Source organism: Hypanus sabinus, unplaced genomic scaffold (assembly GCF_030144855.1).
Source record: "Hypanus sabinus isolate sHypSab1 unplaced genomic scaffold, sHypSab1.hap1 scaffold_262, whole genome shotgun sequence".
NCBI classification, from domain to species: Eukaryota; Metazoa; Chordata; class Chondrichthyes; order Myliobatiformes; family Dasyatidae; genus Hypanus; species Hypanus sabinus.
Genome location: NW_026780749.1, coordinates 548,851 through 566,212, shown reverse-complemented (window position 1 = coordinate 566,212; position 17,362 = coordinate 548,851). Strand labels below are relative to the sequence as shown.

General features: G+C 46.2%; 1 protein-coding gene across 1 annotated transcript in view; it reads right to left on the bottom strand.

The window, feature by feature from the left end:
- The window catches only part of LOC132388068 (NACHT, LRR and PYD domains-containing protein 3-like), a 54,678-nt gene extending 38,765 nt beyond the window's left edge, over window positions 1–15,913 (bottom strand). The window contains exons 1-3 of the mRNA XM_059960427.1: window positions 15,750–15,913; window positions 3,512–3,680; window positions 174–265 (exon numbers count right to left, since the gene is read on the bottom strand). Coding sequence (XP_059816410.1) covers window positions 174–183 — 10 coding nt within the window. The 5' untranslated portion in view covers window positions 184–265; window positions 3,512–3,680; window positions 15,750–15,913. The remainder of the gene's footprint in view (window positions 1–173; window positions 266–3,511; window positions 3,681–15,749) is intronic.
- Between the last annotated feature and the right edge of the window lie 1,449 nt (window positions 15,914–17,362).

Sequence of the window (17,362 nt, the reverse complement as noted above, 5' to 3'; positions counted from 1 at the left end):
TGGTGAATTGTTCCAGTGCTCAAAGTCGCTTTAACAGGTGGAACAATGACCCCGTTTGTTGGCACTCTTTTGCCCAGTTATCGCCCAAGTTTATCCCTCTGAACTATTGATAATTTGACTACACGTGCACCATAAGGACAGAGTTTTAATGAGAATGAGCTCAGTGAACATACCTGTGTCCATTCTGAGTCTGACTGAGGTTGGTTGATCGTCGTTTTCTTGTCTGCCGTCTGGGTGGCAGAAAGCTCCACCTGCTGGCAGTGACCTGAATTACACAAATAAAGGAGTGAGTCAGTTACTCTGCCCTTCATAATATAAACCATATTTGTAAGGTCACTGCTCACTCTCCTACATTTCAGGGAGCAAATGGAGATTGAAACAAAGACCTCCAACTGAACACAGAGTTCAAGATGATAGCAAGGAAATATAAGGAAACTTTCTTAAAGGAGCGATGCACTGAAGCTGAAGAAGCCAACAGAATTGGAAAAAGAAACACAAGAGAACTTTTGCTAAATGTTAGGGAGATCAAAGGAACATTTCATGTAAAATGAGCATAGGAAAAGACAAAGAAGGGAAGGACCTCACAGAAGCAAAGGACATCAAAGGGAGTTGGCAGGAACACTCAGAAGAATTGCAGAAAGATCCAACAGCGAAGACATCTGCAATGACTCCCTCATCGATCTGGAGCCAGACATTCTGGAAAGTGAAGTCGAATGGGCCATAGAAATCATTGCCAATAATAAGGCTGCAGGATGTGACAGGACTCCGGTTGAATTGTTTAAAACTCTAAAAGATGATGCTGTAAATGTGTTGCATACAATTTTCCAGAAGATCTGGGAAAAAATTAGAAACAACAATGACCTTTAAGCTGGATTAAGATGTGTTTTTATCCCCATACCCAAGAAGGGAACTGTAAAGCATTGTTCAAATTACAGAACATTTTCACAAGCTAGAAAGATAATTCTAAAGATTGTGCAAGCAATACTCCAGCAATATATGGAACCCGAACTGCCAGATGTACAAGCTGGTTTTAGAAGAGGCAGAGGCACCAGAGAGCATATTGCTAACCTACGCTGGATAATGGAGAAATTGAGAGACTTCCAGAAATGTATTTATCTGTGTTTTATTGACTACTCTAAAGCCCTCAACAGTGTGGACCATAATAAACTACAGCAAATACATAAGGAAATGGAGATACCTGGACATCTGCTGTGCCTTATGAGAAACTCAGATAAATTGTCCACATCAAGAGAAAACAGTATTCCATGTTGGTAAAACAGAAGGTAAAGGAAGGGGAGGACACCAGAGATACGATGGCTAGATAATACTACTAGACAATGAGCCTGACCTTGTGAAATCCTGGATAGGCAGTTTCCAACAAGGCAGCTTGGTGTGCAGTAACGTTGTTTTATTTCACTGTATTCATCAGCTTTCATGTATGGTTGACTGACTATTGAGTTTGAACATAAATTGGACAATGATTTTATCATAAACTAAATGCAATAATAAATATAAATGTTTTCAGTCAATAACAGACTTATAATTGTTGCATTTTGTTCCTCAGATAAATCGCTAATGCAGACAGGGAGCAATCATGCATCAAGCATCCGTCCCCATAACACCCCCTTGGTGAGCCTGCTGGCCCAAGGTGGGTCTGTTTACTCCGTTGTTTAAACCCAGACACCTCAAACAAAAGGCATCCGCTGGGTCCCTCCAGCCCACCGTGTCAGATAGTAAGATCGTGACTTGTTCTCAAAATCACCCAACACCGCACTTGCAGGTTAACACTTTACCGGTGTCCGCTACAAATATACTGAAGCCTTCTTCATCCTCGCCACTTCAGAGGAAATAAACCCCCTGTACTCCCACTGTCGCCATTGCAGCTCCGCTAACTCCTTGGAGAGGAAGAGCAGCATTAAAAAAACGAGCTTGTTGGATCTTTCCCGGGAGTCAGGTTAGGAAACGGTGGTGGGGTCCAGGGAGGAAACTCCTTCATGACGAAACCCATATTCCCGTTGGTTGGTATACTAAATTGGCATTTGCTGTCACCAGTGAGGGATAAGTAAATCTCACATCACTTCACATGAGATACCGGGCACGCGCAGCATGCTTAAATCGTCTAAATGTCAGCACGGGAGCGCAAGCGTGATGGCGCTCCGTGAGACGCATGAGCAGTGGGCTGGTGCACGCGGTAGATGAGGAGACTGTAGAGTCAGTAACAGGGAACGGGGAGCGCGTCCCTTGGTCCCGTACCGTGCTGGCCAGCTCACCGAATGAGTCATGGTCAATCCGCAACCTGCTGGGGTACAACATTAATACACCAATCCCCATGTATATACTTAATCAATGTAATGTTTCTTGTCAGTTCCACAATATAATTAGTTTGCTGATGTTATATTGTGTTACACTAATTAAGCTGTCAGAACTTGTCTAATCAGCACACAAAATGCATAAGTGGACCACTCGGTCCTTCAAAACTGCTGCTGATCTGATTTAAACTTTCGTTACGAATTGCCCCATGTTCATCTCGATAACACTTCAATCCCACTTTTTATGAAGAAGCTGGGCTTCGAATGGAAACAAAGGCTTTTCTTTCACTGGTCAGTGAGTAGAACGAGTTCCTAACTCCCCCGATTAACTCCAGCAAAAATAAAATGGGAGGTTGAAAGAGGGAGTGGAGAGGGGAAACTGTTGCTGCTTTTCACTGCACGATGCCCTTTCCACAGTCAATACTTCCACAGTCTTTCTGAACATTGCATCTACCTTAATATCATCTCCTTCATCATCTGACCCAACACGCTGCCTCCCATCAAAAAATGACTGAATTTAAAGCAATTCCGGTTGCAAGGGCATTCGTTCATGTCAAGTAAAGGTATTACCTGTGACTTTGGTACCGGGTCAAAAGGGAACATTGCAAAACCTAGTTCTGTTTAAGCACAGGTTCATAGGCTCTGGCAATTTGTTGGAAGAAGACTACTTGATGTCGCCAGGCTATGTAAATTTAAATTATTGGTTGCCATTTGCTAGTTAGGACTGAATTAAATGTGGTGCTGGGACATTTGGCTTCAAGAGGGTTTGCTCTTAGCAGAGGCTTGCACGACGATATACCTGAGGGCAAGTATATCATTGCAGCTTGCAATAGACAGAGGAGTCAATGACATGTTGCTGCAGTTCATGGTAATTCCACATTTCTGCTATCACTACAGCAGGAAGCGCTGCGGGTCTCATAAAGGGAGAAGATTCTCAACGCATTTTGAGATGATTGCCACCTAACACAGCCAAGCAACGAAACAACAGAACTGATAAGAGTTTGAAATGAGCAAGCAATGTGAGGGAATGTGTGTGGCTTCACAGAGCTGGGATGCTGACAGAAATTAGCAAATCTGGAGTGATTGCAACTGACATAACTGGCACTTCTACATGTATTCAGTCCCTCTCCAGCTATTTCCTACCTTCCTTGGTATAGATATGTAATGTCTGAAGGACCGGTGTTTGAATAAATGAGACTCACCAAATTTTCTCCTGACTGAATCAATGGAAACTCTGAGTCAGATGGGTTCTCTCCAGTTGATGCTCTCAGTACTCGGGCTGGTTCACTTGTTGATCTTCCCTCGTCTTTAGTTGTGATTTCTTTCCAGTTGTGGGCTTTTCTTCCACTAAATCTCTCACTGTAGGTCTAACTTTAACCAAAGAGACGATGAAGCACGTTAACAACACAAAGGAGAACCAAGCATTAAACTGAAATTTAAATCTTGAATGCATATATAATGATCCGAGTGAAGAAATCTGGAACTGTCCCTCACAGTTTACAAAACCTAACAAGGGATACAAGGGAACACACACACAATGCTGGTGGAACTCATCAGGACAGGCAGCATCTGTACGTCAACTCGACTCTCTCCATAGATGCTGCCTGGCCTGCTGAGTTCCTCCAGCATTTTGTGTGTGTTGCTTCGCAGCAGATGAAGATTTTCTCTTGTTTGTGATGGGATACACATACCGGGGCTCAGTCATGGTGTAAGATACAAGTCATAATACATAGGAGTAGAATTAGGTGATTCGGTCATTCTCGTCTGCTCAATAATCAATCATGGAGGATTATTTTTCCAACCCCGTATTCTTGCTTCCCTGCGACAGTACTCAACCTATTTCGCAAATCAGAACATGAATGTACCCAACGATAGCCTCCACCGCACTCTGTCGCATCGAATTCCACAGATCAACCAACATTTGGCTAAAGTAATTGGTCTCGTCTCAGTTTTAAAGTGAAGCTTCTTTATTCTGAGGCTGCACTCAGATCCCAGACACTCCGGCTAATCAAGACATCCTCTCCATTCCCAATGTATCCAGGCTTGTTGTTATTTAGTAGGTATAAATAATCACTCCCACCCCCCCCCCCCCCCCCACCACAACCACCATCCTTCTGAACTCTACTGAACACAGGCCCAGGGCTATAACATGCTCCACATGCATAAAGCTCATCTTTTCCTGGCTTATTTTGTGAACCTTGTTATCAACAATTGTACTGAACAGATGTCCAGGATTAAAAGGACAGATAACTGGTACCAGGATAATTTACAGGGAAAAGATCTGATTTCATTACTGTCCTACTATCACAAAACGAGCGCAGCTGCACTGCTCCATTCACAGGAAATTTAACATGTTCCAGAGTGAGTGTAATAAAGAGAAACTGGAATCACTAGAAATGCTCAGCAGGTAAGGAACAGCCGTGGGGAGAGGACCAAGTTAACAATTCGGTTTCTTAACCTTTCGTCAGAATGGATTCAAATATTACCCAGTTTTTACTGGAAATCCTGTGTTGTTTACTTTGGAGCAGCAGAGACTGAGGAGAAATCTGTTAGAGGTTTGTAAGATTGTGAAAGACATTGACAGAGTAGACAGGGAGTATCTTTTCAGTGGTTAGAAATGTCTAATACCAGAGGACATGCAATGAAGGTGTGAGGGAGTTGATGCAAATGGAATGTGAGGGTAAGTTGTTTTACTCAGGGAGGGAGTGGTGAATACATGGAATGAGCTGCCTGTTGTGGTGGTGGAAGACAATACATCGGAGTCTTTGAAGACACATGGGTGTGAGGAAGATCGAGAGGATATGGATATTGTGTAAGATATTGTGTAGTTATTTTTTGGGGGGGGCTTGATTTCTTTTTTAGCTGGTTTAGCACACCATTGTGGCTGAAGCGCCTGTTCCTGTGATGCACTGTTCCATGTTCTGTTCTATCTCCAGCATCTTGAGTTTCACTTTGACTCCCACTGCCAGATAGACAGGTGGGAGTGAGGGGGAATTTCCAAATGTGAATTGAATTCTGAAACTCTGTTCTATTTCTACCAGTGCAAACACAAAACACCATGTTTAATCACAGGCTCACCCTGCGAGGGACAGAATTGGAAATTCAATTCCCTGCTTTTCTTCCAAAGGAACTATAGAGTCAAATATCTGACCACAGAACAGAAATTCTAACTGATCATTTCATAAACCCGGGAAACTTGATCCCCGACTTAATTTTATCTGGTTAAAAAATTAGTGGCATCTGTCCCGGGACCCAACCTTACTGGGTCACAGCCCACACTGAAGAGTTTAGGACATCTTTCCCATTTTCCACATTGGGTGGCATCAACACAGATTCAACCTGATAGGTTTCAACCCAATTTCCCAATTCCACTCAACTTCGCTTCCCAAGAGACTTAACCCCTTCCAAAGCAATGTACTAAAAAGCTGAAAACGAAATGAACATTCAGCAGATAAAGATCATCTGTGGAAAGATGATTTTTCAGGTCCAACACCCTGTATCGAAATGGCTTTGAACATTTTTTTGATTTGATTTCAGGTCTCCAGCATCTTATTTTTTATATATATATGATATACAGCTGCTCACAGACAGGCGACAGTGAGTGTGAATTTCCAAACACTGTGAGGATACTGAACCCGAGGTAGATAACCAGTGATGCAAACACTGAACAGCTCACTCCAGGTACTCACCGCCTCTGTGTATTGAGGTTAACTCGCAGGTCTATTCGATCTGTCTGCTGTATTGTTTCTGTGCCCTTCGGTTCAGACTCACTCACCCTGGGAAACGAACACTGGTGTATGTGGCTGGGCATCAAGGGTTTACAGACTACACAAGGCTTGACTGTACCAATGACACCCCCTCCCTGGCACTAACCCTGGGAAACGAACACTGGTGTATGTGGCTGGGCATCAAGGGTTTACAGACTACACAAGGCTGGACTCACTAACCCTGGGAAACGAACACTGGTGTATGTGGCTGGGCATCAAGGGTTTACAGACTACACAAGGCTTGACTGTACCAATGACACCCCCTCCCTGGCACTAACCCTGGGAAACGAACACTGGTGTATGTGGCTGGGCATCAAGGGTTTACAGACTACACAAGGCTGGACTCACTCACCCTGGGAAACGAACACTGGTGTATGTGGCTGGGCATCAAGGGTTTACAGACTACACAAGGCTGGACTCACTCACCCTGGGAAACGAACACTGGTGTATGTGGCTGGGCATCAAGGGTTTACAGACTACACAAGGCTGGACTCACTAACCCTGGGAAACGAACACTGGTGTATGTGGCTGGGCATCAAGGGTTTACAGACTACACAAGGCTGGACTCACTCACCCCGGGAAACGAACACTGGTGTATGTGGCTGGGCATCAAGGGTTTACAGACTACACAAGGCTGGACTCACTAACCCCGGGAAACGAACACTGGTGTATGTGGCTGGGCATCAAGGGTTTACAGACTACACAAGGCTGGACTCACTCACCCTGGGAAACGAACACTGGTGTATGTGGCTGGGCATCAAGGGTTTACAGACTACACAAGGCTTGACTGTACCAATGACGCCCCCTCCCTGGCACTAACCCTGGGAAACGAACACTGGTGTATGTGGCTGGGCATCAAGGGTTTACAGACTATGTAAGGCTTGACTGTACCAATGACGCCCCCTCCCTGGCACTCCAAACAATGCCTCGAAGCACACAACGCTAGCCAGCTAGGAAAGCCACTACCCCAACAGCTGAGCATCCAATGTCGGTAACAGCAAAGTTAATGAGGACTCTGGCCAGAAAGCATCCAGACTGAGATCACAGAAAGAGTGTACATGTGCACATTGATCTCTCCACAGCTATCGTCAACACTTCACTCATCCAGGCTGCTGTTCCCATGTGCTTCAAATCAACCACCATTATCCTTGTACCAAGGAACTCTACATATTCGGAACAAAGTGACCTACTGCCCAGTGGAGTTGTCGCCAATCAGCATTAAGTGCTTTGAACGGCTGATAGTGGCACACATCAAAAAGTCACTGGTCACTCTTGTTCACTGGTCACTCACCAGTATGCTTACCGACTGAATCGCTAAGTGGCAGATGGCATTGCATCTCTCATTCTCCTTGGCCTGATATGCCTTAAAAAAAGACAATTAGGTCAAAATGTTGTTTCTGGCTTTCATTTCGGCATTCATCACTGTTGTCCCACAAACCTTGTTGAACAAATTCCCACGCATCCGTCTAAAGACACCTCTGTGCAACTGGGTGGTGGACTTGCTAACCAACAGACGACAGACAGTCAGAGTGCACAACTGGTCCTCCCTTCCCATCATCGTCAACCTCTGTGACCCTCAGCCTTGTGCTCAGACCATTGCTGTCCACTCTGCTCACACGATTGCAAATCCAGACTCCCGAGCAAGACCGACCTGCCATCAAGCACATATTCACAGAAAGGTGGTGGAAAAGTACCATGATATCATTAAAGGTCCCACACACCCTAGTCCGGGACTGTTTGTCCCACTCACATCAGTCCATCAGGGAAAAGGCTACATAACATCCACGCCTGTACAATCATCCTCGAAACAGCTATTTTTTCCCTTTTTGAATAGTGAAGAAAACTATTGAGGCTTGGTCGACCTCATTAAATTGGTTTACAATCAGTCTGTAGTCAGAACATTTCTTGTAAACATAGCAGGAGTAAATTGGCCCCCACCGAGCCTTCTGCCCCAAGCAGTGAACTCATGGCTTTCGTTCCGCAATGCCGCCGGCTGCTTTCTGTAACTGGTCACACTCCCACCCCAACTGTTTGCTGTGTATCGAGCCTTTGAACAGAATCAGAGTATTTGCTTCTACAGGACTTTCAGAAGATCAGCTCGAAACACCCACAATAAACACTCTCAAAGAGAGAACAACGAACATTTATCGGAAACGGCAAGTTCTGATAAAAGTGAACTCATGTTGTCTGAACAGCTCTTCGCACGCTTGCTTTGCAATTGTAACACCCAGTTAGAGAACTGTTCCAAATCTCAAACATCTCTTGCAGACTCTCTGGTGTTCACTCCTGTCGCAGCATCATTTCCCTGCTGACATTGATTTACAATCACACCCACTTTGCATCAAATTTATATCAAAATTGAAAACACTCGGAACCCTCACTTAATGTCGACGTCGCATCGTTGCTTTTGGGCTGCTGTTTCTTCACAGCATTCGTGTGATCTGTAATAATGAGCACCCAGACCCGGGCATCTTACAGCCGTATCTCCGTATTCGCAAACAGGCCCAACTCAAATATGACGATTTCGGAATAGTAAAAAAATTCTATCGAGGCCTCCATATCAACACACAGAAGAGTTTAGATACAGTTTTGCATAACATACAGCTGACACTAAGAAGAACAAAATAAAAAGTAGGGTTTTGATTTTGAGAAACACGGAGAGGACGCTAATTGGCAAATTCTGAAAACTGTGGGAATGAAGAGAGGGCGGGGAAAACAGAGCCAGATCATGATAATTCTCGTGGCGAAAGGGATGCAGTAGTAGGGTATATAAACGTGAATTCTGTAAACACACTGTAAGGCAGAGGGTGGAGTCTGAGTGCAACTGTGAGCGAATAATCAAAAATGTTATTCATGAATTATCAGACTGGAACAACGTGACACTTCCTGCTCCGGGGTGAAAAGGAAGAGGTAATTCACCGAATGAAAAACAATTGAATAATTTAGAAAAAAATACCAGGGCATTCGGCAGATTCCCACATCGGAGGTTAGTCAAGAAGGTTCAGTGGCTTAACGTTAAGGAAGCGATGGTAACATAGCTTCGGCATCGGCTTCCTGGGAGAAGCCAGTAAGCGGTAGAAAATCTTTTGGTCCTCTGACTGGAGACCATTGACTGGGTTCCTCGGGGATCGGTGCTGGGTCCATTGTTGCTTATAAACTCTGTTAGCACTCTGGTTGATTTAATTGCTGCAATGTTTGTTTTTGGTTCAGAGACAGGTATTTTGCATGAGAGATAGTCCGTACTTTTTAAATTGTTTTCCAATAACTCTGGAGTCAGACCTTTACTGTAAATATACCACGCAGAAATCGGCCACTCATCCCATCCAGCCTTCTATCCCTTGCAATGAAATCATGGTTTTCGCTCCGCAATCCCGCCTGCCGCCTGCCTCTTTCTGTAACCGGTCACACCACCTTTTCCCACCACCGGCCCACACCCGCAGTTTACTGTCTCCCGTGGCCTTGAAAGGAATCAAAATCTTTGCTGCTACAGGATGTCAGCGTGATCATTTCGAAACACCCACAGCAAACACTGTCTCAAACATCTGAAGTGACAAGTACTGGAAATGGAACTCGTGTTGTCCGAATAGGTTTTTCACATGCTTACTTTGAAAACGTCAACCCTGGTTAGAGATCTGTTTTTAATCTTGACATAAACTGTGGAAAATCTCAATGGCGCTGACAGGAAACTGCAGGATCACAAATACAATCGCGGACAGAAGGGGGTTAAAATGGAGCGAATGAGCTATTGATCACTAATCCAAAGCACAGAATGATTTGAAATAAAGATCGAAATAAATATCGGAGGCTGAATTATTCTCACCTAATTCACCAAGAATGTTCAGTCTCCGTGTGGATATATTTTCAAGTCGTTTTCTTCCAATTTCGTATCAGAGAATCAGGCGGACCTCAGTTAGTAGCTGCGGGGGAGGGGCCGGGTTGCTGTTTGTGAGACTCACTGTGTCAAGCGGCTGCCTATCCGCAGGGCGGATTCTCTGCTGAAACCAAACAGACCAGTTTGACACTCCTCTTAATCTGCACCAAGTTGGCTTAATATTGTATTTAATTACTTCTGTTACAGAAAATAAAGCAACAAACACCAGATGGTAGAGAAAAGAAGAGGTCCCACAGTGTCTGCAATCTGAATGACTACTTGTTACAATTGCTACCAGATGTTGTGAGATTCCAGCATTTAATTTTACACCAAACTCCCATCTTTTGAAATTTTAATATCATATTTTGCGAGTTAATTAAATAAATTGCTCTGTGGCATTCTCCACTGCGACGTCCCGGACAGTAAAACAGTAAACTCTCACGGTCGCTCTGTTATTCTGAGTGGTGACTTTTTATTTTGTGTGTGTGTGTGTGTGTGTGTGTGTGAGAGAGAGAGAGAGAGAGAGAGAGAGAGAGAGAGAGAGAGAGAGAGAGAGAGAGAGAGAGAGAGGGACAGAGTGCACGATGGCAATTAAAAGTAAAGAAAATACAAAACGAACTTCACCCCAGACTGTGTGTGTGTGTGTGAGAGAGAGAGATAGAGAGAGAGCGAGAGAGAGAGAGAGAGAGAGAGAGAGAGAGAGAGAGAGAGAGAGAGAGAGAGAGAGAGAGAGAGAGAGAGAGAGAGAGAGAGAGAGAGAGAGAGAGAGAGAGAGAGAGAGAGAGAGAGAGAGAGAGAGAGAGAGAGAGAAATCGGAGAAGGGACCCGGCCCTGCCCTGAGAGACATTTTGGATGTCATTATCCGTGAGCAAGGTTCCTTCGCACCGACTCAGTACAAACCGCCCTAGAAAATGTGTCTGACTGAAGGTGACGACGTCGTTTCTTTTAATGCATTTGGTCAACAACTGGTTCATTGAACGTGTCAGAACTCCCTTCTCCCCTTGTTTTCCCTCACACTCCGAACAACAGCCGAGCCCCGCTGTAAGCGCTCACTGATCTGCAGAATCGGAGACAACATTTACCTCTGATGTTGGTACCGGCCGGGGTTTATCGCGGTCCTGGATAGCCGATCATGCACCGAGAACTCAGGCGGTGCTGCTGCTCCCGGGGCGATTCGGTTAGAATGCGTTAGTCGCTCATTACAGATGGGCAGGTCCGGATGATCCGGGGTAAATGAAGCCCTCCGCAGTTCTGATCCCACACCTCCTCACCAGCCTAGTACAGGTCGGTCAGCGGGAGGAGAGGGGACTAGGACAAATGCAGCAAAAACAGACAGAATTACAGAGGCTGTGTGAACGTTCCCTCACCGTCGCAAGAAGTTTCTGTCTGGATTTCCGTGTCGATCTCACTTTTCCAACTCGCTGAGCGGAGATTCTCCGGTTTATTCAGCCAATCCCTGGCTGTGAATTTGATCCAGCCAGGTTCAGGCTCCACCCTCTTTGTCAACGTGGCTGTCAGCTGCAGGGCGAATTTCAGCTCAAACATTCCACATCCAGCACAGCTATTTCGAGATAAAATTAGTTAAGGCGTTTCAGAGCGGGGAGGATTAATGAAAGAGGGGTGGCGTTACCAGTCAGAGAAAATGTCACGGCAGTGCTCCGTCAGGACAAATTGTCGAACCCGACTAATGAGGCATTCCGTGTGGAAATGAGAGATAAGTAAGGTATGGCCACGGAAATGGGGCGATATTAAAGACAACCCGACAGTCCTAGGGATTTAGAGGAACACATTTGTGAGATCGTATATTGTTGCAAGAAACTTAAGGTTGTTACACTTGGTGATTTTAACTTTCCACATAATGACTGGGAATCTCATACTGTAAATGGACCAGGTGGGATAGAGTTTGTCAAGTGTGTCGAAGAACTTTTCCTTCATCAGTACGCAGAAGCCCAAAAGTAAGCGTGCAATACTGAATCTGCTATTAAGGAATGAGTCAGGGCAGGGTTCAGAAATTTGTGCATAGTAACACTTTGCATCCGGTGACCACGATGCCAATAATATGCACCTAAATATACAGAAGGTTCGGTCTGACCCGTGGGTTGGAATTCTGAATTGGAGAAAGCACAATTTTGGTGGTATCAGAGTGGATCTGGCAAGTGTGGATTGAGACAGGCCGCTGTACTTGGAAGGTGTGATGACTTCAAAAGCGAAATCCGTGCAACTAAAGGAAGACATGAAGTTCCTCTGATAGACAAGAGAGTTATTGAGAACTCCACAAACAGGATCCGAGCAAAAGGATTGCAAGGGATAAAACTGTATCACTGGAAGATCATAATGATCAGAATAGATCACTGAACCTACTTCTTCAGGCGGAATCTCTCCCACTCCGGGGAGCCGTCAGCAAGCCGATGGACAAGCGGTCTCCTCCTGCTTCTCAAACATACATCAGACACCGGCTGCAGAAGACGGTTCACAAACGCCCCCAACTTCCCTCAGAGGGAAATGGAGATAAATAAAAAAGGGGGACATTTAGTTTGAAGTTTGTTCCACTTTGACAGTGAGTTCAGAACGGGAGCGGGAGACCCGTCTCCCAGGTGGTACCACCCTCTCGGCTGGTCCGCCTCTGCAGTTGGGTGTAACCAGTGATTGACATCTCTTCGCATCAATGAAAATAACGTAGTTTGTAAATACTCTGTTGATAGTGACGGTGGGGGTGGAATGACGTGATTGTTACCTCAGCCGTTTACACGTCTGAAAGCCCGCCAGGCAGCGCGTTTGAGTGAACTCGGCCTTTTCTCCTTGGAGAGATGGAGGATGAGAGGTGACCTGATAGAGCTAGATAAGATGATGAGAGGCATTGATCGTGTGGACAGTCAGAGGCTTTTTTTTCCCCCAGGCCTGAAATGGCTACAACGAGACGGCATAGTTTTAAGGTGCTTGGATGTCAGTACAGAGAAGATGTCAGGGGTAAGTTTTTTTACGCAGAGAGTGGTGAGTGCGTGGAATGGGTTTCCGGCGACAGTGGTGGAGGCGGATACGATAGGATTACTTAAGAGATTCCTGGATAGGTACATGGAGCTCAGAAAAATAGAGGGCCATCGGCAACTCTGTCATGGACAGGAGCTTGCCTGTCGGTCCAACACCGTGTTGTCCAACTCACCGAGTTGGTCATAAATTGAATCCCCTGACGTAGCTGGGGCACATACTTAAAGCACAAAGTTGGAGGTAAATCGTTCATCAATTTAATGCTTGTTTTCAGCTCACCATATAAATAAAATTATGTCTCTCTTCGAATGCAGTCATTATACCAGCTTACATTATTTGAATGGTCAGAGCTTTTCCAGTCGACATATCAATACCGTACGCATAACTGGACCACACATACCTCAAAATTGAAGCTGTAGATAATGAAATCACGGCTGATCTGATCTGAAATTTCATTCCGTATCCCCCCATGTCCATCCCTGTAACCCACTGTTTATCTCGGCCTTCAACAGAATCAAAGGCTTTGCTTCCACTGGCCATTGAGGAGAAGAGTTCAGAACACCCTCAGTCAACACAGGAACTACATGTATCTGTCTGAAATTAGAAATTCTGAAAACGGAACGGTGTTTTCTGCACCGATCCCGCATCCTTGCTTTGAAACAGGTGCCGTTGTTCTAGAGGTTCTTAAACTTTACTTAACCTGTGGAAAATGTCAATCGTGCAAACAAGTAACATTGAAAAACATGGAACCGAGAAAACCGGCCCACAAAGTTTTGCCGTACATTTATCCTACCTTAGAAATTGCAAGGGTTACCCATAACCCTTGATTTTTCTAAGCTCTATGTACCTATCCAAAAGTCTCTTATATGAGCCTATCATATCCACCTTCACCCCCGTTGCCGGCAGCCCATTACACCACTCACCACTCTCTGCATCAAAAAAAACTTACCCCTGACATCTCTTCTTACCTACTCCTGAGCAACTTAAACATGTACCCTCCTGTGGCAGCCATTTCAGCCCTGAGAAAAAGCCTCTGACTATCCGCACGACCACTGCATCTCACCATCGAATATAACTCTATCAGGTCAACTCTCATCCTCCGTCGCTCCAAGGAGAAAAGGCAGAGTTCACTCAACCTGTTTTGATAAGGTATGCTCCCCAATCCAAGCAACATCCTTGAAAATCTCCTCTTCACCCTTTCTATGGTTTTCACATCCTTCCTGTAGTGGGGAGACCAGAACTGAGCACAGGGTCCTATATAGCTGCAACATTACTTCTTGGCTCCTAAATTCATTTCCACGATTGATGAAAGCCAATACACACCAAATGCCTTCTTAATCACAGAGTGAACCTGCGCAGCAGCTTTGAGCGTCCTATGGACTCGGACCCCAAGATCCGTCTGATCCTCCACGGGGCCAAAAATCATACCATTAATACTATATTCTGCCATCATATTAGACCTACCAAAATGAACTATTTCACGCTTATCTGGATTGAACTCCATCTGCCAATTCTCAGCCCAGTTCTGCATCCTATCAATGTCTCGCTGTAACCTCTGACAGACCTCCACACTATTCACAACACCACCAACATTTGTGTCATCAACAAACTTACTAATCCATTCCTCCACTTCCTCATCCAGGTCAATTACAAAAACTACGAAGAGTAAGGGTCCCAGAACAGATCCCTGAAACACCCCACTGGTCACCATGCAGAATATGACCCGGCTACAACCACTCTTTGCCTTCTGTGGGCAAGACAGTTCTGGATCCATAAAGCAATGTCCCCTTGCATCCCATGCCTCCTTGCTTTCTCAATAAGCCTTGTATGGGTTACCTTATCAGATGCCTTGCTGAAATGCACATACACTACATCTGCATTTCTTACTTCAGAAATGTGTTGAGTCACAAGCTCAGAAAATTCTAACACTGGGAACAGAAAAAGCAAAGCCGCCAGAAATGGCTCAAAATAAACAAATATCTCCTTGATCGCTGATTCAATACAGGGACAACTTGTTTGGAAATAAAGATCCGAAATAAATATCCGAAGCTGAATTATTCTTAAGCCAATTCCCCAAGAGTGTGAGAGCTTTCTGACAGTGTAAATACTGTATACCGTTTCTTACAAGTAATCCCGCCCACAACCCCACACGTAAGCAGGCGACGTTGTGGATCGAGTCCCTTCATCAGGACTGGACTGGAATGGGGAAGAGGGCAGATGATTGACTGATTTGGAAGGTGCGGCTTGTTGTTCTGTGAGACTCGGTGCTCAGGGTCTGCGAGCAAGCAGCTGCCTGTCTGTCACATTCCTTAGAACAGGGAGCGGCCGTTCCACTGAATTCAAATCCAAACCGGTTCAACAAAACACTGTTATTCAAATATGAAGAAAGTTTAATATTGCATTTAACCCCTTCTTCTACAGGGAAGAACAGTAGAACCAAAGGCACAATGTAAATAACATTACTGGGCTCTCGAATGTCGCTGTACTATTTTCCATAGACGCTGCCTGGCCTGCAGAGTTCCTCCGGCATTTTGTGTCTGTTGTTCGGATTTCTAACATTTGCTTTTTCCTCTTGTTTGAGAGAAATCGGTGACGGGTCACTGGCCCGTGGGATATTTCACATCTCACTACCGGGGTGAAAGACGCCCTCTGCTCCCAATCGGTAGAAACCACCCTCGTTTCTCTGAATCCATTTGGTCAGTAATTGACTCGTTATCATGAACTCCCTTCTCCCACGAAATTCACTCCCGATCCCGACCAAAGCTGAGCCTCGCTGTAAACGCTGAATAATTTTACAGAATCATAGGCAACATTTACCTCTGATGTTGTAACCGGACGGCGTTCAATATGGTCCCGGGAAATCACAGTCTGACTACCCGGGTGACCGACAATGTTCCTGCACCGATGTGCTCACCCTGTACGGAGAGTTGAGTCTGAGCTGCTGCTCCCGAGGCCACTCGGCTGTGATGTGCCCGCCGTTTATTACAGATGGACAGGGCCGGGTGAGCCGGGGTAGAGCGGGACTGCCGCAGTCCGGGTCACACTAACTCTCACCGGCTCAGGACGGGTCTGACAGCGGGAGGAGGCGGGAGTGGTCACTCATTACAGATGGACAGGGCCGGGTGAGCCGGGGTAGAGCGGGACTGCCGCAGTCCGGGTCACACTAACTCTCACCGGCTCAGGACGGGTCTGACAGCGGGAGGAGGCGGGAGTGGTCACTCATTACAGATGGACAGGGCCGGGTGAGCCGGGGTAGAGCGGGACTGCCGCAGTCCGGGTCACACTAACTCCCACCGGCTCAGGACCGGTCTGACAGCGGGAGGAGGCGGGAGTGGTCACTCATTACAGATGGACAGGGCCGGGTGAGCCGGGGTAGAGCGGGACTGCCGCGGTCCGGGTCACACTAACTCTCACCGGCTCAGGACGGGTCTGACAGCGGGAGGGGGCGGGAGTGGTCACTCATTACAGATGGACAGGGCCGGGTGAGCCGGGGTAGAGCGGGACTGCCGCAGTCCGGGTCACACTAACTCCCACCGGCTCAGGACGGGTCTGACAGCGGGAGGAGGCGGGAGTGGTCACTCATTACAGATGGACAGGGCCGGGTGAGCCGGGGTAGAGCGGGACTGCCGCAGTCCGGGTCACACTAACACTCACCGACTCAGGACGGGTCTGACAGCGGGAGGGGGCGGGAGTGGTCACTCATTACAGATGGACAGGGCCGGGTGAGCCGGGGTAGGGCGGGACTGCCGCAGTCCGGGTCACACTAACTCTCACCGGCTCAGGACGGGTCTGACAGCGGGAGGAGGCGGAAGTGGGATCAATGTAGCAACCCCGAAGAGGAAAACAAACAGGCTGCGTTAACCTTTCTGTCCGGATTTCCGTGTGGATCTCTCCTTTTTCTTTCATCGCAACCAGTGGGGCGGAGTTTCTCTGTTTAACTCAGCCAATCCCAGGATGCGGATTTGATGGAGTCCCGGTTCTGGGAGGATCTGAGCTCCGCCCCGTGTGTAAACAGGACTGACCGGCGTAGGTACCGTTTCAGCTCAAACGTCCCTCACCTGTTCAGGTACAGGGAACTGACTTTCTTCTGAAATTAAATCAAACTCGTTCGGCTAAATGTATTCACACTCAACTGGAATAAATCTGATCAAAAATAGTCAGGAAGGAAAAGTTAAACTCCAGAAGTTTTGATCAAAGAGAAACACACGAGGGGGTGTTGGGCCTCCTAATGAGTATTAAGGCTAAAGACCGTAAGACATAGGAGTAGAATTAGGCCTTTCGGCCCTTCAAGTCTGCTCTGCCATTTACTCATGTCTGATCCTTTTTTACCCCTCCTCAACCCCACTCCCTGGTGTACTACCGATAACATTTGATAGGTGAATGGGTCCCCAGAGCTTTTTGGGATTTACTCCATTTTATTTTACGAGGCA